This window comes from Paramacrobiotus metropolitanus, unplaced genomic scaffold (genome assembly GCF_019649055.1).
Source record: "Paramacrobiotus metropolitanus isolate TYO unplaced genomic scaffold, Prichtersi_v1.0 Parri_scaffold0000012, whole genome shotgun sequence".
NCBI classification, from domain to species: domain Eukaryota; kingdom Metazoa; phylum Tardigrada; class Eutardigrada; order Parachela; family Macrobiotidae; genus Paramacrobiotus; species Paramacrobiotus metropolitanus.
Window position 1 is genome coordinate 87,846 of NW_026570232.1, and position 24,009 is coordinate 111,854.

Here is a 24,009-nt window from a genome sequence, read left to right on the forward strand (position 1 = left end):
TTAATTGTACGATTCGAATTTCTTGACCTGCGAATTGAATTGTCATGCCTCACCCGTGGTTGAAACCGAAACGTAAACCTATGAGCCACCGATTCACGCGAATGAAGTACTTTCGGCTTAACAAAGATGGTTCCACGCGGAAAGTGGGTCAACTTCATCGATATTATCTGAAGAGTCCCATCCCGCTGTCAGTGTTGAAAATGATCAGCAGAACGTTTTGACTTCCCCAGCATCGAGTGTCAGCAGCGACAATGTATCAACTCCCTCGTTATTTTGCGATCAAGTTCAGCGGAGAAAAGTGAACCGTGAGGAACGTCAACCCTCTCTGGAGATTCCGAATGTACGTGATGAACCCGATGATGAAAATGAGCAGAACAATGATTCCGAGAAACGGCAGAAGGATATGAGTCAGGCCAAACGAGTGAAACGTCAAAAGACCAAGCGTCAACACTCGCCAGAGATCCCGTCGTCTGAGTTTCCGTATAGAGGCAAGCGTGCTAGAAAGTCCGAAATCCCGTTGGTCCGTCAAGTCCGCCAGCTTTCTCCTGAGTTTTAGATGTTGGAAATTGTTGTAACAGGAATTGCTCGTGAATGATTTTGCCTTGGTTGTTTTCTGTTTTTTGAGCGAAGTGGAATAGGTCTCTCGTAGCAGCTCGTCATTTTCCATTGGAGAATGTGGTATTGTGATTCTAGTTGAGATTACTGGTCACTGTGAATTATGATTTTATCTTTTGTTGTTTATGTGGATATTCTTTTGTGTACAGAATTTTTCCAGTTTTAGCGAGTCTACATGTGAAGATATGTGCTACGGCACAGCGGATAATCGTGCTCTCTTATGTTAAGAAGATTTTCGCAGTGAAAAAACTCAGCAATGGCAGAACGATGCAGATATGGCGGTGTGATACTTCTGATGATTGGAATTTAGTACTGAATAAGCCAGGAAAGTGGACGTATAGTATTGAGCTAAGTTCGAGTTATGAGAAACATCAGTATATAATAACCTAAGGTGTGTGATTTAGCATAAATGATGCTTTTAGAAATTGTAGGTAACGATTTAGGATTGTGCAGTATAACGTGTGAAGTCGGAAGTGTAACGTGTGAAAGGAAGAATGTCGAATGATTGTAGTACAGTGGCATGCGCATCGTTCGAACAATGAAATTAAGCGTGGTTTAGGATGCTGTCCTCTTCTTTAGGCTAATGCCAGAAAACAACTTTTTTATTTAATTTTTGGAAAACTATACCAATATTCTAATGAATCGTACGGTGTATGAGATGCAGCGGTAATATCGTCCGTTCTGAAAATCATAATTCTGAGTACACAATAAATGTCTTTGAATAAGTGTGTAATATTAATAATGTAGATGCTTAAATCTCAGGAAACTTATTGTTTAAATACTAGAATTGTTTTCTAAAGTTGATTACGGTAACTACTCTTAAAGTCTTAAATGTTCCCACCGCCTAACCCGTTTCAGAAATCACTTCAGTCACTCTGAAATGCGCAGATTTGAGAATTTTAAGTTCAAGTCTTGTTGAATTTCGTCGGTATTGTTTGTTTGAGCACTTTTGTGCAGTCTAACTTGGAATATGCGGATAACCTTTGAAGTAGCAATGTTTTTTGTTTAATGCAGCATTATTCTTGACAGCGGATTTAGTATCTTTAATTTTTGTAATTGTTAGTAGTACGGTATCAGTCAAGGCATCTTCTATTGCATAAAGTCAGAGTATTGTTAAATCTTGTTTGTAGCATTTAACCTTTTAATCCTTTAATTTTCACTAGTTGATCGTAGTACGGTGGCTTCAATCGACTAATACTTTCGTGCTGTTGCCAGTTAGAGAAATACGAAATAACATCAAATGATCAATTTACAGCACTTAATGCTTAGAACAAGAACTTTTGTCGTTTATACGTTTGGATCTCATGGACGTTCTGCTCTCCGCCTTTCCACTTCCTTGGACTTCCGGATTGCCAGTTACGCTCCAGGATCCGATGACCTTTTAACTTACTAACAACTTACCGGACCGTGCGATGTTACTTACTTTTGATGGCACCGGATAGTCGGGATGGAATTTGGCGATAGTGCTAGATATTGCACGCACTATGCGGATGGAGCAGATGTTACTTTTTCCTATGTCCCTATGTTCCTTCCTCTTCGTTCCACGTCGTTCCGCAGAGCTTCACTTTTGTTCCACTACGATCCAGAAATCTCGTTTGCGGGGTGACGTGTACTGGCGTCCCTTAGTACACATCGGTACTACTTTACTACTTCTACCCCTACAACTAAGGCTTAGGCTTTACTACATCTTCTACGCGAGTCCTGACCCCGAGTCTCTACTTCGACTTCTCAGAAATCCCCAGCAGAGAACTTTGACCGCGACTTGCCACTTCGACGTGACCGCGCTTCGATGACGTAGCTCAACCTATTGTTCTAGTGTATTAGTTGACCTCATGTTCTCATTTGTCCACGTGTAGTGATGCAGCGGTGTGATTAGTCCACGTGTCCTTAGATGTCTCTTATTGGTTAGATTCTAAATCCCTATTGTTCTCAGACCCGTACCTGCGCGTACGAAGAGCCAGCACTTGCGGTGCCCAGGGCTATATAAGGCGCTCGTCGCCCACACAAATGTCAAGAGTTGTAATCCCAACAAAGTAGAGTCTTGTTACTCGATCTGATTAACTTCAGGCTTTTGCTCTGGTCTTCTCTTTCCAAGTGAGGCTGTTCAAACTGACCTCTGGGTGACCTTTCACCTATTGTCAGGGGTCATTCCTCTACTTCGTCGACGTGCATTATCATCTTCGGATATTCTCGTGACGTAACAGGCTACCCACTTGATCCCACTTGCATCCTGTGACCTTTCGGTCTCTTCGATCTTCATGCCCTGTAGCGCCAGGTTGATGGATATCTCTTATCGCTTCTGCTAACATCTAGCGTCGGACAGGTAACGTATACTTCTCCGTCGTGTATTTCTCGTGTTTGCAGGACCCGGACCTCTTCTTCTTTTCCTTTCCTACAGCATACCAGATCAACGTAATCTTCTACCATCTTCCGTAACAGTTTGAGACAGAGTCGCTCTATCCGACTGGACGTGGTCGGACTAGTGGATAACGCACCCACTTCACTGTGTCAGGTCTTTAATTCACGTCAAAGTGACGTGGGGACCGCTCAGAAATGGGCTACTCGTACGTGTCGTAGTATATATGGCTCAACGCGGCCTCTTTGTTCACCGAAAACGGCAGTCTAGCCGGTCTTTAGTTATTTTAAAATTAGTACAGTTATAATGATTTATGCACTGCTCTGATCAGTCAGAATATGGAATATTTGTTAATCCGTTCCTAGCTAGTCAGATGGCCAGTGTTTGTTTGTTAGAGCAAAAATATGTAGATTCTGTAATTTTTGCGGGTTGTTGAACAAAATGGTCCTCTTGTTCGGGATTCATATTTTTCTTTTCAGTGGGATGTTTTATTTCATAAATACGGGTACATTACATATCGAAAATAGTTAGTCACGGATTCACAGCAACAGAATCTCATTTAGTGCTGCCGCTCTTCCATTGTTCCAAGTACACAAGTGGCGTTGCCTCGCTGAATTTCAACGATATTCGCTGGCGCAGGAACTCATGGGAACGAGGTTCACCTGTTTGGAGCTGGAGTCGTTTCCCAATTTCTTTAATTAGAGCGATGGCCGACTTTCCCCACGGTTCGAGAGTTTCTTTTCAGTCGTCATTGAAACATCGTAATCTGATTTACAGCTAGCCGGCTGTTAAATTCAGCATGTTTGCAAATAAAATAATTACAAATTTATTGTAGTGTACAGAGGTCAGAGTACACTATGACCAAAGCTGGCAGACTGCAGGTGGTTTGCTGCATCCTTCCGTTCCTTCGTCAACTTTTGTGCACATTTCTTTTCATGACGATTTATACTGCCGTCTCAAAATGAAATAATTTATTCTGAACAGTGGGAAGTCTTTGTCACTGTCTCTTTTGAAGTTGCTCTCTGCATTTGAGGATTAGACTAAAGAATTTTGTAAGCGCCACGAGAAGTCTTTTTTTTTGAGTAAAGTCAGTAACATATTTTGGGAAATGGGTCCTGTAGCAGAGGTAAGATTGGATGATCACGAACTGCTTGCGAACAGTTTTAGTGTGCGTTTGCGTTTTTTGGCCAGTCGCGCTTGGATCTGGACGAGTTGAAGCAGTTCTGTGAGAAGGCCTCGCGACCTTTGTGAAAAACCTTCTCACTGCGGAAATCAGCAAGCTGGAGAGCGACATTAATCGTCGTGCGGGGCAGGAACCGAAAAAGGGCCTCTGCCGCGCCAGCACTCAGTCGGACCAAAAATCAGCTTGTACGGTGCGTCAAAATGAATCTGTGCCGCTGTCGCTATTCCGCTATTAGCAGTATTACAGAAATTGTGAAGCTTTAGTTATCAAAGGCCAACCATAATGCAGATTTTGAAATCTCGAAAATTGATCGTCTGTGGCTTTCCTGCGTTAAGCGTGGTCCCTTTGCAGTTACTAAATTTATACGAATTATGGGCCAAGTTGTTGTTTATGTTTGCTTAGGATGGGATCAGTCCGACAAGTTCTTTACTTTGTACATCAGCGATAAACTGAAGGATATTAAAGGGATTCAGGCCGAAAATGTCACATAATCTTTCTCAGAACGGTTGGTACAACCGCTGCTATTCATGACATTGTTCATTTTACGCGCTTCCAGAAACTTTTTTCCTGAACAGGAAACTCAGTTTTCACTCTACTTAAACTTGCTGGTTTTAGGGCGCTCACATGGAAGTGAAGGGTCTGAACGGGCGCGATTATTATTTCGATTTAGCCAACTTGGCCTACGCAATTATCCCCGAGGAATCTACTCACAAACTGCGCGGCGATTCTGTGGTGCTGAATCTGCGGAAAAAAGAATCCAAAACATGGGAATGCGTTACCGCGGCGGAGAAGCAGCGGAAAGACAAAAAGGCGTACGATAGAGATATTAATCGCCAAAATGTTCCGGTGTTTATATGCTGACAGTCCTTTACTCAGGTTGTTCGTTGTTGATTGTAGACAAGAAAAATTTGACATGGATTCGGATGCCAAATCGGATCCTTCCGCTAGCATGATGACTATGATGAAAAAGGTGTGTTACGTGTAATTTTGTATCAAAATGTGTCCGCATGAGTGATATAAATTATAACCCATTGCGATTGGGTTTAACGTGTTAATGGTACTGAAAAGCGGTGCTCGTTAAATACGAAAATGCTTACATTGCCCTGATTTTCTTAATTCTGTCATTTCATTTACTTTGTATAATAACCTTCAAAATATTGATAAATCATCAGAGTCTACACTGAGGTCTCAAAAAAAAACTCTGCAAAATATGTGATATATTGTCTGATCTTGCCGATTTTTGTTTGCAGATGTACGAGGAAGGAGATGATGATATGAAACGGACCATCAGCAAAGCATGGTTTGAAGCGTCTCAAAAGCAGAATAAGGAATGAAACCGGAGTCGTTCGGAATGTGATGGCGATTTTTCCTTCTTTTCATGATGATTTGGTTTCGGAAATTTAATTTGTCCGTATTCGCCTTTTGTTCCAGTTTAGACTACTTGTGTCGAACATCTCTTCTGCTCGATGTTTATGAATGAACTTTCTATATGTCTGGCTGCGGTTTCAGATTTTCTAAAATTTTGGGAGACGAAGATTTATTAAAACCATACTCGTACTAACAATACGATTGCAAAAAAAAAAAGGACTACACGGGGTTTTCCCTACACTTTTGCCAAACAGTGCTATAAATTCGATGCGCACGGCATCTTCGATTCGAAGATTCAGCGAGAGCATCGAAAACAGAAAACTAAAAAGCGGAGTATTTCTATAGAATTTGACAGATAATCCCATGAGCAATGGAAACGGGAATCAGATCAACAGAACAGTTGATAATCAACAGGAAAAACAATTGATTAACCCAATGCATCATTGAACCGCAACAATTTCTATTCAGAGTTATGGTCACTACTGTAATCATTCCTAATTTCCTACTTACGGTTAGTGCCGTTGAGCGTTATGTAGCAAAAAAAAACAGTGAACCATCTAGTTGAACGTACTCATTTCTATCTACAAGAGAAAAAAAAATAAACTACTAGAAGGCGCATTTCCACAAGGTACTTCCGTCGTTATTTTCCAGCAGGAATAGTTTCTTAATCCATATCCTGCATTGACCTGCAATACTTGAAGAAATCTGCATCTGGTTTCTCCATAGCTCGCCAGAACTTCAGTTATTGTTTTGACGTTTGAAATTCTGTATGCTCGCAAAAGAGGTTGCATGAAACGCCCGAAATTCCTCGGGAATGGTGGGGTCACCTTGAAGCAACAATCCCAATGTTGCATTGCAACTTTCTGCTAGACCGAAATCTCCACCTGCAAGAAGGAGGCGGACCTTTCGACGATACAGTTTGATACGTTCTAAAACGGGCTGTTCTGGGAATTCAGTCAGCACCAGCACATAAGCCGCCTCACGCCAATTCTGTTCGTCTTCCAATACATCGGCCAGAAGTAGTTGTAGTTTGAACATTTGTTCCTTGAATGCACTCGTGCTTTTACTAAGCGCATATTTAAGCACTGATTTTCGTGTTTCCGCATCCAAATCATACACGGAAGTCGCGAATTCTTCGAGATACTGCCGCTGAGATAACATTGAATGATTCCCGGAGGATTGTGTTTAAGAAATGCTCAGGCATTCCTCTTTGGCATGGTTATCGGGCAGTCCGCGGATCAAATCCATCACCTTCGCAAACTGCTCCGTTAAATCACAGGGCTTCCTAACGAAACAATTAGACGATCCATCGAGCTCTATAAAAAAAATAATAATAGACCAAAGCCTGAAAACAGTAAAAATTAAACAGTTGCATGAATTGCGTCATACCTGTAACTTCGACGAGGTGCTTGTGTTTCAAGTGCTGAAGCGAACTGCGGATCTCTTCGGAAGCGGCGCTATCAATGACAGGCCCAAACGGTGGATGTAGTTCTCCGCTTCCGTGAACTCCTCAGCCTCCAGGAACAGGCGCCCGACGTAAATACAAATCCATCTTATTCTCCTTGGTATACTGCTTCTGTCCACTCTCCAGCGGGATCTGTGACAGCACACGGGGCCGCCTGCAACCAGTTCTGTTCGCGCTCCAACTCGGCGGCCAAGCGCAGTCGCAGCGGATACATCTGCTCCTCGAAAGAGATGGAGCGCGACTGCATTTTGTCCAAGGCATAACTGATGACCATCTTTTGCATCTCCGCGTCGAGATCATTCACTCCCGTTACAAATTCGTTCAGGTACTGCCGTGCCGAGACGATGTTGAAGGATTCGCGCAGAATCACGTCCAGGAAGGATTTCAGGCATTCACCTTTAACATCGCTGCTCGGCAGCTGGCGGACTACATCCATCAATGCACGGCCCTGTTCGCCGGACTCACGAAACGTTCCCTGGCCGCTTCCTATCTGGTTCAGAATTTCCTTGAAAACCTGCACTTGCTCCATGACGGCTCAGGAGACAAATGTCATAAATCGAATAAGAAGCAAACACAATTTTCAGTGCCGATTTTGTAATCTACGTCAAACCGCGAATCATACGCTAATCTTCTACACCAGAAACTAAAGTAATAATTAATGAAAAGTGCACAGATTGCAGGAAAACAGAAATGAAGCCAACAAACCTTCGGAACTTTCAGTTGCATGGTTTTTCAGGGTCGGTTCGGTTGGCTTTGACGGAAAAGTGAACAACACTGTCGGTCTCCCCAATTGAGCGGCAGTCACAAAGCAAACGGCCAGGAATGCGGTACTGGTTATATGAATACGAGTACTACTACTGTGTCTGTAGTCCATATTGTACTACATGCTACATGAACGCATGTTATGAAAACATAATTATGTATATCTATCAACCTTTATTGAGTTCCGCTTGCTGTTACGCGGCAAAAAACCCTATTACAAATTAGGGAAAAGGCACATAACCTATTCTTTTAAAGTTTTGTAGCAAAACTCGCGCAACCGAAGCATCAATAAGGTAAAAGACCGCTTGCTCTCCTCTACTTTGCAACATGAATCTTATTTTTTATTAATTTTAAAGAATTAAGTATAGAGATTATATAATATAAATATATAGGGAAAGGACGATCACAATACAAATATGCGGGGTGAAACCAGGGTGCACAGTAAAACACTAAATTTGGACAGAAAATCGGAAATGTTCTAACCAGCAACTGGATAAAATTGCTTGCAACACCAATAACTATTCTTATTTCGGTCGCTGTAGTCAGTCTCGCACAAAAATATATAATTATATGAGGTACTGTACATACTATTTTTCAAATTATATACTTCTGAGATATGAATAATTTAAGACGACAGACGTAGTACATTTTGTATGGCCTTACAACGTTATTTTCTTTAAAACAACAGCTTGAAGCTAATCGGATCGATTGGACTTCCGGTCATGGCGCAGCACCCGAAAATAAGATAGGTACGCAAGCAGGATAAGGTCACATATGCGGTTTTAAAATTAATATTACAGAAAAATCGAATTGTAACCACTTGTCATTTGAGAAAGATTACCAAGAAACGTTTTGTTAGGCACAAAACTGTATCGGCATTTTCGTTCTTTTCTATCGACATGGTGTAATTTACCGCGGTTGATAAACAAGTTGCCCATTTGAACCGAACCCGCAATCTGAAAGCATGTCTACCACGTTATTCATAAGCAGCGACATTCCTGAAAGGTTCGTCCGATAATATTGTTACGCTGAGTCAGATAGCAGGAAATGGACCAAGTATGGCGATTTCCTTACAAACCCAGATTAGTCAAATGCAGCAGCCCGTACAAACAATCCGAGTCATATGTTACCGCAGTGTTTTGCCATCCGCATTCGGCATAGCAACTGTTTCCGTCTCCGATTGCGGTACTCGTTGCGGTACTCCGTCAGAACAGTGCCAGGCAGCTTTCGAAACATTTGGTATCAGTTTCAAAAATACCCTCTTCGACACAATCGGATAAGAGGACAAACATGTTTATTTATTATTTAGTGTCCAACCGGTGTTGTGCCGTATTCTACCGTGTCTGGGATTCCAACCGGATGCAGCTGCGTAATTCTATGCCAAAATGTCTTCCCCGGACGGAGTATCACACGCGCCTACATCGGTGATAAACAGTGTCGACAGTGATTTTGCGGTGTCAGTAAACACTGTTGGACATGGTGAGGATGCGGCCAGGGAAAGCTACGAAAGAAAAGATGTGGAAAGTGAGCGGGAATTGGATCCGTTTGCGCACGCTGACCTCGGTGAAGATAGGAGAAATGCTCAAACCACAACGACGTAAGTACGCGGTTTGCATGTCCGTAGCAGGATAATCCATTCCTTAAATCCCCAAAGACTTTAAAATTTCATAGGCTAAATCGTTTTATAAATTAATTTGAATTATCAGCTGCTACAGATCTTTTTCTTCGTCGACACTTACTAAGAACTTACAATTCATACTCGTAGTGTTTTTTTACCACTGGCAATCGTGATGTCCTTCCATGTTTACAACTTGTAGAAATCTGCAAACCCTCATGCACTTGCTCAAAGGAAACATCGGGACCGGCATATTTGCCATGGCAAGCGCAGTAAACAACGCAGGCTTGGCGGTATGTGTTGTATAAGGTGGCGAGAAAAAGAATCTACCCGCTTTGCCAGTTTGTACAGTTGTAACGATTTTTTATGTTTTATGTTTTATGTTGCCTTTAATGATTTTTTTATGTTTGGATTCCAGACGGGAACGATTGCCATTGTTGTGATGGGATTTATTTGTAAGTGTTTATACGAACAGACAACGAATCTTTTGTTTCCTTTTTGAGTGCTCGCTACACAAAGTACGAGTAGTAATTTTTATTCACATATACCGTACATTGCGGTTGAATTGGAAATATATTATTAGTGATTTTGATGCATATGTGATATGTTCTACAATTTTTATGGGGTTTCCCAGGTATTCATTGTATGCACATTCTTGTGAACTGTGCCCACCATCTCTGCAAAATGTGAGTGATAAGATATTAATTGTCACTGTTTAAATCGAATTGTTAAAGATACATTGCATGTGATAGCGACTTTGTTGTAAATTATACTGCTTTTTGCAGCTGCAGTCAGCGCCATTGCATCTGTGTTTTATTTCTTCAGAGAAGGAAAAAACGCTTTGGATTACGGGGAAGTTGTTCAGGCGGCATTCAGACAAAGCTCATACAGTAAATACGCAAATCTCTCCAAGTAGGTATTTCGAATTCCAGTTGCTTGTCGGCTGACTAACAATAAGAAGAATACGAAGCCAAAACTTGATATTAGCCGGGAGTGCAAGAAATCTCTTCGTTTCAGAAAAGTTGTGGATCTGTTTATAATTGTATCGCAGTTTGGATTCTGCTGCGTTTACATCGTTTACGTCGCCACGACGCTACAAGATGTATGTATTTTTAGTTTCACATATAAATATTTATATGTGCAATATGATTACGTAAACAATTATCTTATATACATTTGCATAATTAGAGTAGATAACAAATTGTTGAATCACCTTATATAATTGCACACATTATGCTGTTTATTCTATTGGATTTAATTAGAGGTGTACGCATGCGTTAAACCAATTTGAATGCAATAGAAACTACGTAGGTAACCCGTCAAACTTTATGCATTCCAGGTAATTCGCTACTATACGGACGTTGAGCTGCCGATACAGGCGTACACAGCTATGGTACTTCCCTTCTTGATTCTGCTTTGTTACATTCGGAGCCTAAAGATTCTAGCGCCCTTTTCCTTGGCAGCCAATCTCATCTTATGCACCTGTCTGGTGATAATTTTTGTTTACGTTTTTGGCCATTTAAAATCAGTTGACTCGGTACCACAATTTGCCGGATGGTCGAAATTGCCGCTGTTTTTTGGGACTGCAATATACGCTTTTGAAGGTATGGTATTGGTTATTTGTTAACAGTGACTGTTCAAGTGACTCGTAATTATAACATAACATGTCATAACTCAGGGATTGGAATTGTCCTGCCAATCGAAAATCGAATGAAAAATCCACAGGATTTTGGAGGATGGACAGGAATTCTTAATGTCGGGATGGTGATTATCACTGCACTGTACACCGCTGCTGGCTTTTTTGGCTACCTTGCATTTGGTACCGAAATAGAAGACACCATTACTCTAAATTTACCCCATAAAGGGTGAGTATTAGACAAAATTACTACAAGATCCAGTTACTATTTCGGATTACTGCTACGTACACCATTGCCATATAATTATTATTATTTTTGCCATGTACTTACTTATTTTTTGCCATATACTTACGGATGTTTATTGAAGCAATAACATGCAACTTCGAATGTGTACCGGAAAATATATCGCTACTGGACAATTTTTCGTATCGAAAATACACAGACTGCGGACTATACTGTAGCCGCGCGATAAGTTTGCACCAGAGTCTGGTATACGTAAATCGTCATACCTCTGCACTGGACAATGTTTCGATATCAGATCTAAATACACAATGTGCGGACTATAATTGCACACCCACCTTTCGATCTGATTTATAGCTTTAGATCGCACATCAGTAACATCGTTAATTCATCATGACTTGATACTCTGATATACGGTAATGTTAATGCTATTTTTAGGATATATATTGTGGTTATCCTTCTGGTCGGTCTCGTCGTTTTTTATTCCTATTCCCTTCAGGTAACTTTGTAAACCACTCGTTAAAATGCTTTGCTGGAGATTGATACTTTCTTGCTGTCAAGCGCTATTGTATTTGTGTGTCTGCAGTACTACATATCTATATTATGCTTTATTTTCATATTTGTTTTGCAGTTCTACGTCCCTTTTGAAATTTTGTGGCCAACAGTGAAGAAGCGTCTGAGGACGCCTCTCCAAGTGAAGATCGGTGAATATTTATTTCGCACCGGCATTGTGATATTTACGTGTAAGTTTTTCACGGACACTATTGTGACCGTATATATACTCGTACTTATGTACTTAAAATTTCATCATGTGCAAGCTGACTCTTATTAATTTTAGTTCTTCTTGCCGTTGCTATTCCTAAACTGGGATTATTCATCTCCCTTGTGGGAGCAGTGGGAAGTAGTTCCCTTGCACTTATATTTCCACCGGTCTTAGAAACTGTCACCTACGGTTGGCAGAATCAAGGCAAGCTGCACTGGAAGTTGATAAAGAACGCCGCCATATTTATATTTGGAATTCTTGGTTTTGTTACTGGGACCTATGTAGCCATTTTAGAAATCGTTTTGTCATTCGAGAAAGATGCTAGAGATAGCGCGACTACTACCGCAATTCCTACTGAGGCAGTACATGTCCAATATCTTTCGTGATAAAAATACGTACTTTGTTTTGATGTTTTTATTTTTTTACTTGTGGTAATGCTCATTTGAACACTGTGATCAATCCTGGCTAGTCCTTTATGTACGCCAAAATAATTAAACGGGGCACAATAATTTATTATAATGCTCGTAATTACGAAATTCAAACCCAAACCTTAATCGAAATTAAATTTAAAAGTAGTATACGCAGCACATTGAGATTCTAAACAGTTGTAAATTACTGTACAGTATTTGTACGCGACAGCTGCAAAGCTGCATGGTAATATATACGATGTAAAAGAACAATAATAAGTACTGTAGCAAATTTATTATGCCTGATGCGTATAACAAATTTTTTTTATCTATGTACTTCACAATAAATTCCAGTAAGATGGGGGCGCTTGACCACTGCTTGTTTATAGTACGATCGTACTGCATGGGCCTTATGCAAAATAAATGCAGCAGCACGCGCGATACAGGCTTGAAAGCAGCTGTTTTTCTGGTATTGTAAGGTTGACCACTTAATGCCGGTTATTCCACAACATGAGCAATGCTAGCCGCACCATTGTTTCCTGCGCTGCATATTTATTTAGTTTATTTGTTAATGAGCAACGAATAAATGAAAATGGCACTGCTACCTCTGTGTATCCTCTGCTACCTCTGTCTATAATATCCTTCGTGATAAATCGTCTATGGATAGCAGTTTTGTAGGCGGCCGTAACATATGTGCTACATTTAATTTATGACCGTTTGAAGTGCTTGAGTTTACACAATTAACATACCCATACAAAGTTTTAATTGATAAGCTTAGTTGAAATTAGTTTACTTATTTATGAGCGGCACAACTAAAATGGTACCGCTGGATGTCGTACAGTGGTTTAGGATAATCTGTTGTGGTTTCGCGTCCTTCCCAGTACTCGTATTTGGAACGACCTTTAGGCAGTCATACGATGCCACATTTTGTATTGGACAAAGCAATGGTCTCTACGCCGATCCGGTAAACCAATTGTTGTAACAAACTATTTCCCATCATACTAGATTTATATGACGAGCCCGCTGAAATTCTTACTAATAATGCTAGAGCGACTGTGCAGCTTTCTACAGCTGCTTCAGCGATAAGACCTTCCACTTCTCGTGTCCACCGGGATTACGCTTTGACTTTGAGCTGCAAGTCTGCACCTGGAAAGCGAAATGTGTTACCGCTTTAGGTTAGAAGCCAAAGCGTGCGTTTTTTCTAAAAGGCTATTGTTGTGACGGTAATATCGTTTGTTCTGAAGGGCCGCAGAATAAAACCACTCCTTCACCGGTTCCGCATCCGGAGCATGCTGCCACAGCCGCAGCAGAACTGGTGCAGTGCACGAGTTTGGATGATGTGCGCTGTGCGGACGGTTCCACGTGCATCGCACGGTACGCCGGTATTAAAGCATAAAATGCATCATTGAGTCTTATATACTGTAAATCGTTTTCTTACAAATTTTAATTTGGTAATTCAAATTAAAATTTTTTTGTGCTTTGGTTCCATAGCCTAAAGTGAACTTTAAATGAAATTGTATAGATAAACACCTAAGTGCATTTTTTCCGAACTTATCATTATTTGAGATACTGACAAATTTTCTGTTATACATCTATTCGCTTGCTCAGAAATTATACCGGCTTTTGTTAATTGCAGAACAAAAGTATGCGATACTGTGCGTGACTGTCCAGAAGGTGGCACGGATGAATACGGCTGTGGTAAACATATATACTCGTATTTCAGTAATTTACGATTTATTTAGTCTAAATGTGTTTTTCCCATTCGATTTGCTATGCCTGCTCAGTAATTTTGCCATGTTGTTGGTTCTTGCTATGATGCATCCCATTTTTATGCTTGCCCTTTTATTTCTGTATTTAATTTAGATGTCAAAGCCGACCAGTTTGCCAGCCAGCCGTGCAAAAAGGAAAACTGCGTCCTGCCCAGCTGCTTCTGTAGCGCAGATGGCACCCAAATACCAAACAATCTTCAGATGAATCAAGTTCCACAGGTAGTCAAAATAAAGGCATCGGTAGACTGCAGAAACCCCAAAGCAAAACAAAAATTAACACGAGGCGCTGGCATCACAATAATCATTTAAGCCTTATACAGATGATCGTGCTGGCATTTTTGGGAGCCGTTAACATTCAGAACTATGACCTTACGCGTGCGCTTTTCCTTCCAACGCGCCTTAATCCGAACCAATGTCCGGTGCGTGGCACATTCTTCGTCTCGCACGAATACTCGGACTATTCGCAGATCGAACGGCTCTTCCGCAGTGGACATGAGATCGCACTCAGCACCATAAGGCAAGTGAAACCGAATATCCAAATTTAAGAAAAACCGAACATGTATACAGAACCTCTAATCGCAGCGTTCAGGGGTCGTCAAACACGGAGTGAAATACAATACTACCTTTTAATTTATGCAAGATAGATGTAATTTTTGGTAGTGAACTAATAGAAATTACTACTGTTACAGTCGAGATCGAGAAAATCAGTTTTGGTGGACCTCTGTATCCAGCTACAAAGACTGGGGCATGGAACTGCAAGGCCAGCGAGAAATCCTGAACAATTTCGCCCATATTCCGTTGACGGAAGTACGCGGAGCACAGGCACCCAGTCTGCATTTAGGCGGCAACACGCAGTTTGCGGCTATGCAGGATTTCGGCTTTGAATGGGATAGCTCGGTACATTTTACAGTAGGCAGCAATTTGTTTCAGCTAGGATTAGAACTGACCTATATAAGCACTGCTGTTTTGTTTAATAATTTCGGTTGTAAACTAACTACTTTATTAAAAATTTTATTTTCGCATGTGCTTAGATAACAGTACCGTCAGCCGGGCGACCTGTTTGGCCGTATAAATTAGCCTATTCGGTGCCGCACAAGTGCCATCAATCCGGCTGCCCGACAAGGCCGTATAACTTGTGGGAAATACCCATCAACCAGCTAGTGGACGCTCAAGGATTCGGATGCTCATCGCTTGGATCGTGCCGAAATGATGAATTTAAATCTTCGGACGAAGTATGTGACACAAATCCAAGGTCGCGATACGTAATTTGCGAATTCACTAATGAGCTGATATAGAAGGTTACAAAGGAGAATACAACTCAAAAATTATAAACCAGAATAATATGTACTAATAGTTGTAAAATTAAACATGTATTATACTTTCTGTGCTTTGATGATAAAATCTTCAGAGTTATTCTATGTTATACAGGTTTTGCAGTGGCTGTTGAAGAGATTCTACCGGTAGGTCGTTCTGCAATTTTCGTCTGATATCCGTTGCACATACGCCATCTCCAATGGAATTTCTTGCATCGTCATCAAACTGTGCAAACTAATTGTATACTTCTATGTTTTATTTATAGGCATTATCATGATAATCGCGCACCGCTGGTGTTGCTCATCGATCACAACTGGATGCAGGACAACTTCGATGCCCTTTCGCGGTTCATCGAAACGGTCATTACAAAGCCGGAGCAGGACACCTTTTTCGTCACATATCACCAACTCGTACAATGGCTGCAAACGCCGACCACGTTAGATCTCATGGCGGAGTTCACAGCCTGGGCGTGCGATGAAGAAGCCACTCCGAACGTGTGTGAACCGGTAGAGTGTGACCTTCCATTTGTCCACGGCGGAAGTCGACGCTTCCGCGCCTGCATGGCGGCGTGTCCGGCTTCGTTCCCGTGGAAGGACAACGTCGACGGCAGACGCAGTGTTGACTCTACTGCCAAAAAATATGTCGAAACTACTGCAGCCCAGTCCACTACAACCACCGCAGCGCCGTAAATTTTTCACTATACGGTTAAACAACGTCATAATTTCCTGAGTTTTTTGTTTTTGTACACACGAAATTAACTAGCACCTGGTGTTGTACACCTGCATTGTAACATAGCCATGTACAATATGTTCTGTCTTTACTTTTACTAGTTTATTTTTTATCGTGACTGATAGTAACTATACCGGCGGGAAAATCGGAATCCATCCTAACAGTTAAAATGAGGGCTACTCAATTTCATAATCCGTGACATACCGAGTGCGCTTTTGCAACACCTACGATAACATTATAACGACAGTATCCGTCACAAGAAAATCTGTACGACTTTTTTAATCTGAAAGTTTCACATAAAATAAAGTTATAGGTGCATACAGCAATACATCCGTGAAACAATAAAAAAGCGCATGCACAAAAATATGGTTCTAAACAGAAGGCACGCACATATCTTTCGCTAACAGTCAATCTGCCAATACTTATTAAAGCGTATACATGTAATGATAGATCTGGAATATCTCCTTTTGACTTTTCGACTATCGGAAGAAAAGTTATTCATGTCCAAGGCTACGACCATCATCCGGCAACACTTTGTAGGGATTCAAAATTCCTTTAGGATCGAAAAGTAGTTTCATCTTTTTCATGACACTCACCGCTGCCGGGGACTGACTGTAATGGATAGCGTTCCTCTTTTTGAAACCCAGACCGTGTTCCGCTGAAATGGAACCTTTTTTCTCCTGGTCCATTCAAATACAAATGGTTCTATCGCTTTTGCAACTTCCGGTGTATAATTAGCAGCAATGATGTTCAAGTGCAGATTGTTATCTCCCAAATGTCCATAACCAGCGGAAAAGATCACTTTAGACCCCAAACGTTCTTTCATATCTTGCACAAGTTGATACATCTGCTGTTTAGGAATGGATAGATCATATTTGTAACAGTATCCACGGCGAGCGGAAGCCTCTGCGACGCCTTCGCGAATTTTCCACACAGTCTGAAAATATTTTTAACGACTCTGACAAATGCAAAAACTTTTGCAGCTTATGGTAACCTGGCACTAGCAGTACCTGCATTCGAGAAGGTTCGTCGGTAACGATGCCATCCGCTACCAAACCATTTCCCATCAAATCTTCCAACAGCTCATTTAATCGAGTAGAATCAGCTTCCGGCTGCCATCCCGAAACTTCAATAATGGCATAAAAAGGAAATTCTTTTAAAGGTGCAGGCACATTATGCTCTTCACAGGATACAGCAAAGCACTGAGTGTCCAGAAATTCGAAAGCTGACATGATGTCCGTTAGGCGGCTGCCGGCTTGTTGGTAGCACTGCAGAACATCCTCAAATGAATTCAATCCTGGAAAAATTTTTGGTTGTGATAACGTGTTCAGTCAGTACTAGCAATATATGCAATCCACCATACCTAGTAAACATAAACTGACTGATGTCGGTCGAGGAGGACAGAGGAGGGCAACTTGGGTTATTATTCCCAGACTTCCTTCGCTACCTGCACCATCCAGGGATATTAGAAACGGACACTATACACAACTGAATTGAACTGATTCATAAATCAGTTCCTCGCCGCGCTTTGTTGTAAAAATAAAAATTAGTATCGTGCATTTTTACGACTAGAACGCGGCGATAAGCAGGTGTCGTTGCTTGTGGCAAATGCAGTGCACTCATATATTTATACACCATGTTACCAATGAACAGATGATGCAGATGGTATCCGGTATTGTCTTTTCGCATGTTTGTTCCAAAGGGAAGAAATGTTCCATCAGCCAAAACCTGAATAAAAGTATCCAGTGTGGATGGATCTGACATGAACGCAAGTTTTCCTCACAGGATATCGTCGTAACTATTATTGTAACGTTGCATGATACTAACCCACCACTTCCAGTCCAAGTACATTGGCATGCAGCGATCCGTAGCGTAAAAATCGCAACCCACCAGCATTTGTGGCTACATTACCTACAGAATACCCAAATGTTCGCCAATTAATAGCATGAGCACAAGTACACTGTCCAGTGTCCACCAAATGTATGTTCTACAGTACTGTACTTTTATGGATTATAACGGTCAATGATTCAAACAGAAGCGCATATGAAAATAAGTACACTTGTGCAATCACTAATTATATTGAAGAAATACGTATTCACCTCCTATGTGACAGGATCCTTTAGCTCCCAAATCCAGAGGCACAATCCGATCATTTTCCATAGCATGATTTTCCAGCGTTTCCAGTACGGTCCCAGATTGAGCTATTGCTACGCCTGGAAAAACAACCAAACTTCTAAGCCCTGGCCTGCCCAAAGAATTGTCACATTAATTTAACACTATTATCTCTTACAACAATAGCAGCGGAATGATCTGACTTTCAGCTTGGGCGTTCACTCGAAAACATTTAATAAATGTGTAACGTACATTGCCGCTACCAGGGCTACCTAACGAAACAAAAGTCGCTAAATTTCGAACTGATGGAGATCACAAAATCCTAAATATTTATTGATGCTTCTCCATGCAAATGTGTAAAAAGCACAAAAGAAATCGTAAAAAACCCCATTCCATAATACCAGAAATTTTGTCCAGGGAAATGATTTTGTTCATCAGTCCCATACTGATGACCACTTCATCAAACACGGGAACGCTTCCGCCCACGAGGCCCGTGTTACCACCCTGCGGACACACGGCCAAATTGCGCTCGTTGCAGTGTTTCATTATGGCGGAAACCTGTTGCGTGTCTTTGGGACGGAGCACCACTTTGCTCTGTCCTGCAAGTGCACATCATAATAGTCCACCAACTCATGCAAAACGGGACGGAATGCAATATCTTCAAATGGCTACAGACCTCGACATATATTCAACCAGTCTACGTTATACCGCTCCAGATCATCATCGCTGATTATCACATTATCACTGCCCAGAATCTGTCGGAATTTTGCAAGGTCCTGGTCGTTGATCTTCTCGTAGCTTCCACGCTTTATGGAATACCGATCAGCTGTGAATGGCACAGAAAACGTGGAGGCACAACGAATGTGCTTTGGGTTGCATCCACGATTGGCCCAGGCAGTCCGGGGCAAATGCTTGGCATACGAAACCATAACGTTCAATGACAGGAAAGATTTCGGAATCATTTTCGATGTCGAATCAAATGCGCATACAGACTGTGTTGTAAGAAGACTTAAGAGAGTTTCAAACGAACGAACGTATTCTGGTGCAAAAACCAAACCTTACTGCAACATAATGAAACCACTTTCCAGCAACGATTAATCCACCTCGCAAAGGTTTGTCACAAAATTGACCACAAATGGCACCAAATTAGTTGAAACTGCCAACGAACAAAATAAAATAATAATCTAAATAAATGGCTAATGGTAAGTACTTGATAATTATTTAAATCTGGTTGCTTTTTTACAGTTTTCCCACAAACGGAAACAGCTGATTGCCAAACTCCCTCGGCATACTGGGTTCGTTAAGGGTTGCGCTGATACCTTTTGCTACACATCTATACAGTTCAAGCAAAACAGTGCGCACTTCCGTGAATTCTGTTGTGGGCCGAAAGCGCTATGCGACGCGCTGCTCTGCACTAAAGCCGTCCACCGTTCACGTATGTACCGTACGAACATCTCTAACGAGCTGGGAGATGGGAGTACTTTGACGTCTTCTTTTCCTTCCTCACAGTCTGATTTCCCTGCTTATCGTCTCGTGACATTGGAGAATCATTTGCGACTGTATTTTGACGAGTAATACGTTTTAAAATTATTGGCGCATCCCCGACCTTGTTTGGATGGTGCACAGTTCAGCGCACAATCATGGTAAGCGTAAAAAATAGAAATGTAGGACAGACGAAGGCGTGCTCGTGGCGATAATGTTCGCGTAAAAGTTTTCCGCTGACACAACAGCCTTGTGGTGCACCACTTCAGTAGTCTACGTGCGCAGTGAATGAATTGATCTCATTCGAACCGAGATGGAGTAGATCTCCGCTCCAGGGATCTACGTTAATGACAGACAGTGGATTGTAGCATTTCTCCCTCGTTTTCTTGCAGATCCGCTTCATTCTCATCCAGAATCGGGCTGGTAAAACCCGTCTGGCCAAATGGTACATGCATTTCGATGATGATGAAAAGCAGAAGTTAATCGAGGAAGTCCATGCACTGGTTACCGTTCGGGATGCTAAGCATACCAATTTCGTAGAGGTAAGAGTAAGACCGTAAGAATTGGTTTTCTGCTGATGGAAATTTACCTTGCGCACGATGTACGACAGTACTTACGAGTATGGGACTGATAAACATGTCGGGCTTTGCAGTTCCGTAGCTTTAAGGTGATTTATCGGCGCTATGCGGGATTGTATTTCTGCATATGCGTGGACATCGGAGACAACAACCTAGCTTATTTAGAAGCTATTCATAATTTCGTGGAGGTACTCAATGAATACTTCCACAATGTCTGCGAACTGGACCTCGTTTTCAATTTCTACAAGGTAAGCCAAAAGTTAGTCTTTTAGTTCTTTACGGTGCTTCTGCATGACGGTTCACATGTGAGTTGCAAATTTGCGAATCACTACAGTACGTATTATAATAATGGACTGAGATTTAAGACTTCATTAAACGTTGGAGGGAGACCTACTACACGTGTACGGACAGTTATCAGTACTTTATAAAATAACATGTAAATCATTATAAGTGATATCTTTTTCGAAATCAAAAACTGTTTTAATATTATGGACCATGGTAAACTTTAATGTCGAATGAGGCAAACAAGCAGGCATAATGTGAGGTAGAGGTTTTTTCGCTTAGACTTTGTGTCCCCGTTTTATGAGATCAGTGTATTTCAAAAATTTTCAATCCCATTTACCAGACTCTAACATTTACCAAAAATTAAAATGCATGGTAAAAGTGAGTGAATTAATAGCACTATCCACAGGAAATTGACGCTGAAAATGAAATTAGGTGCTCGTTATTCTATACCTTGCTTCCTTTAAATGCCTTTTGAGCTGTTAAATATGCATTAGCTCCTCTTTTTTCCGGGTGTTTCATGGGTTTTCAATGCATTTGAAGAGCGCTCTAATGGGGCTAGTTCTCACGATCGTGGCCTGCCGCCGCCGGTTGGGCGAGCTGGGTTTTTGCGCACACAGCAGTGTTAATTAACTCCGTATTTGACTGGTCGCTGTCGCGTACAGTCTGCTCGATTTATGCACGACATTGGCGTGGGCTTCCGCGATCGGAGTATCGATCCAGACAGTCGTTGACGTGGCGACGACGGATGCTGCTGACCTCATTTTCTGCGCAGAAGTACAATTACGTTCGCCGACAACCGGCGTAGACATTCGTTTTTGTGAAACCAACACGCCATACACTGTTTACTCTGCGTTTTTGCTGCGAAATGACTAATTTGTTGGCACATTTGATTCTCGCCCAGCTTTGCTGTTGGGCTGTGATTGTGGAGTAAATGAGTTTGTCCAATTTGCAGGTGTATTCCGTTGTGGACGAGATGTTTCTCGCCGGGGAAATCAGGGAAACATCGCAAAACCGCGTTCTCAAGCAGCTGTTAATGCTCAGTTCGCTGGAATAAAAACAAGATTCCGCTTGAACTCCAGAAAAATTAGCATTTTATTTCCGGTTATTCCGTAATTTGATAATCCAATTTCGTAGCGTTAAATGTTTTATGATGCAGAATTTTTGGTTTTGATTGTTCCTAAACTTTTGTACACGTACGGTATATCTGACATTTTTACTCCAATATTATTGTGTTCGTGTTGTGCGTTTGGTTTAGTAGTTTTGTGACGTGCTATTTATTTTATGCAAGATAACCAGCCCAACGACCTGCTAGCGACAAATACTGCCTTACTGTAAAGTGTTGCGTGGGAAGGGGATGGGACGTTTGGCGCGGATCTAGAATATTACTACGTGCATATCGGGATTATCTGGTCATCTATCGTTCATTTCACCGTCTTATTCTTCCTCCTCCGCCATCGTTGGCTTCATCATTGCCGGACTTCATGATTGCATGTTTGTTTGATTGTCTGTTTGTGAGTGTAGCCAGTTTTGTCATTGGAGTAGTCAAAGCGTTGGTGTAAAGGCGCCATCCCGGTGCCGTGTCCCTGCCCAACGGGTTTCGGGAAATGTCACTGTCGGTGGTGCTTTTAGTTGGTTAGTGTCAGTAGGAGAGCGAGAATGCGGGTGCTGAGCTAGGATCTTGCACTCTGTACAGTTCTTTGCGATTCAGTTATTTTGTTTTTTGCTCTGTCATTTAAATGTTCTGTTTTGTTTTACATGCTTTCCGCTTGTATCATCAATAAAAAGAACTTCGGTTCGGCTTGAGCATTACTTATGCAACTGTACTTCTTAAGTTCATACTGCAACGATTTCGGTTCCTGAAAAATCCAACAATATTTTATTACTGTAGAGAAAAGTTGTCACTGCAGCAACCGAGTCATAAAAAAGTTGTCGAAAGAAAATCACTTTACCACCGTCGACGTCCTTTGGTCAGACTATAAGGTGAATAGTTCTACCGATTGATCAATGCATGTTCAAACTGTAACACCGGAAGAAGTAAGTACTCTTTTCGACCCGGCGTGCCCGATGAACATTGTTTAAACGACAACAATATTATTTAAGCTGAAACTTGTGTATTCGATGCTTTCTAACGAGACGACTGCGAGACCGAATGTATTCGTGTAATTATTACGGGAAATATTGGCAAATGCGCACTTTGTACATGTGCACTGTGCCGAACTCTACGGATGTCAAATGGATAAGCTGGTGAACAATTTAGATTGCATAAACGCAAGGAACCGATTGTGGCTCTCGCGTCATTTATCTGTTCAGCCAAACGGGCACAAACCAGCACTTGTGCTGTAATTACCATGATTCCTACCTTGGCTTTAATCTTTTGCAAAACTGTCGAACGATATTATTCAAAAGTAAAAGTGATAAGAAGCGTAAATGACGAGATTGACAGCCCGCTAAGGAAGGGCTTTCAAGAAACAATAGCTGTACAGTGAGCGATAAGACGAGGATACGCTTTACCGTCGTGCACAATAACGATCGACCGGCATTGGAATATGGGCGGATTTTGAAATATGTAAAAGATGTTCGCCGCAAAATTATTTCCCCTCATGGCCAGATAGAAGCAATAATGCCCATTGTACTAGGTGAACGGAGGCCGGAAGACGGTCAAACAGGTTCCGGCGTGTCAGTGCAGTACGTGATTAGTGCAAGACAGGAAGCTCCATCAATCTTCGATCATGCGTGCACCCCTGCTATCTTGTCTCAGTCGTTTAAACTGTTTCTATCTGGCTAACACTTTAAAGCTCACTCTTATCGACGGACAAATCGCCCAAACATTAATTGCTGCCCCAGCACAGCAGCGACAATGATAATCCAAAGATAGATGGAAAGGATATCTGTGACCTTCTGGCCATTTCCTTCGCGCTTATATACACGCACGCATACTACACAATTTCTGCCGTCTGTCACTGCATGGAAACACGATCTCTTTCATGGTCATAGGAAGGTTCAGTTGTCAAAAAGATTTTCACTCTAACCAAACTGTAAATAATTAATTAACTGGTAGGAAGATCTTCGTCCCACCGTTTTTGCTGTGGTCGCAAGTTGCGAGTAAATGTTTCACCAACTATTCTTTGTTATTGAATCTATGTACCCACATGGCTACATAAAAGCAAAGTAGCAAACCTTGCCATCGTGCAGCAGTCATCAAAGTACTGTACTGTATGACAAAATACAGTATAACCAAGGTGTATTAAATATGCACCTTGGTATAACCATTGTGCCGTTACGATTGCCGGCATTTGTCTGCATCATGACAAAACACCCCTACAAAAAGC

At 41.6% G+C, this 24,009-nt stretch overlaps 5 protein-coding genes across 6 annotated transcripts; 4 read left to right on the forward strand and 1 right to left on the reverse strand.

The window, feature by feature from the left end:
• Nucleotides 1-4,525: 4,525 nt before the first annotated feature.
• LOC129584074 (calcyclin-binding protein-like) lies at nucleotides 4,526-5,695 on the forward strand. Its single transcript, XM_055476179.1, is given in 4 exon segments — nucleotides 4,526-4,663; nucleotides 4,770-4,966; nucleotides 5,052-5,124; nucleotides 5,405-5,695. Coding segments are annotated over 4 exon segments (492 nt in total). The 3' UTR covers nucleotides 5,489-5,695.
• Nucleotides 5,696-8,831: 3,136 nt separating this feature from the next.
• On the forward strand, nucleotides 8,832-12,500 carry LOC129583831 (proton-coupled amino acid transporter 1-like). 2 transcript variants are annotated; one of them, XM_055475816.1, is made up of 12 exons: nucleotides 8,832-8,988; nucleotides 9,059-9,346; nucleotides 9,567-9,657; nucleotides 9,783-9,819; nucleotides 9,999-10,050; nucleotides 10,190-10,276; nucleotides 10,382-10,466; nucleotides 10,704-10,968; nucleotides 11,043-11,229; nucleotides 11,680-11,740; nucleotides 11,873-11,984; nucleotides 12,080-12,500. In XM_055475816.1, the coding sequence occupies exons 2-12, from the start codon at nucleotides 9,135-9,137 to the stop codon at nucleotides 12,388-12,390; spliced, it is 1,500 nt and encodes a 499-aa protein (XP_055331791.1). In that variant the 5' UTR covers nucleotides 8,832-8,988; nucleotides 9,059-9,134; the 3' UTR covers nucleotides 12,391-12,500. The 2 variants fall into 2 exon arrangements, with proteins under 2 accessions (XP_055331791.1, XP_055331792.1); XM_055475817.1 differs by lacking the exon at nucleotides 8,832-8,988 and having other exon boundaries at nucleotides 8,996-9,346.
• Nucleotides 12,501-13,096: 596 nt separating this feature from the next.
• On the forward strand, nucleotides 13,097-16,183 carry LOC129584075 (chitin deacetylase 1-like). The gene is made up of 10 exons (XM_055476180.1): nucleotides 13,097-13,375; nucleotides 13,460-13,586; nucleotides 13,656-13,785; nucleotides 14,048-14,109; nucleotides 14,275-14,399; nucleotides 14,501-14,697; nucleotides 14,870-15,077; nucleotides 15,212-15,412; nucleotides 15,609-15,640; nucleotides 15,760-16,183. The coding sequence occupies exons 1-10, from the start codon at nucleotides 13,211-13,213 to the stop codon at nucleotides 16,181-16,183; spliced, it is 1,671 nt and encodes a 556-aa protein (XP_055332155.1). The 5' UTR covers nucleotides 13,097-13,210.
• Nucleotides 16,184-16,737: 554 nt separating this feature from the next.
• Nucleotides 16,738-19,562, reverse strand: LOC129583924 (D-2-hydroxyglutarate dehydrogenase, mitochondrial-like). The gene is made up of 8 exons (XM_055475976.1): nucleotides 19,012-19,562; nucleotides 18,737-18,934; nucleotides 18,323-18,436; nucleotides 18,055-18,134; nucleotides 17,867-17,951; nucleotides 17,587-17,670; nucleotides 17,234-17,520; nucleotides 16,738-17,160 (listed from the first exon to the last, which is right to left on the reverse strand). Exons 1-8 carry the CDS (start codon nucleotides 19,295-19,297, stop codon nucleotides 16,816-16,818), a joined length of 1,479 nt encoding a protein of 492 aa, XP_055331951.1. The 5' UTR covers nucleotides 19,298-19,562; the 3' UTR covers nucleotides 16,738-16,815.
• Nucleotides 19,563-19,592: 30 nt separating this feature from the next.
• LOC129583925 (AP-2 complex subunit sigma) lies at nucleotides 19,593-22,478 on the forward strand. The gene is made up of 5 exons (XM_055475978.1): nucleotides 19,593-19,770; nucleotides 19,845-19,978; nucleotides 20,210-20,359; nucleotides 20,470-20,643; nucleotides 21,633-22,478. Exons 2-5 carry the CDS (start codon nucleotides 19,976-19,978, stop codon nucleotides 21,732-21,734), a joined length of 429 nt encoding a protein of 142 aa, XP_055331953.1. The 5' UTR covers nucleotides 19,593-19,770; nucleotides 19,845-19,975; the 3' UTR covers nucleotides 21,735-22,478.
• The last annotated feature ends 1,531 nt before the right edge of the window (nucleotides 22,479-24,009 follow it).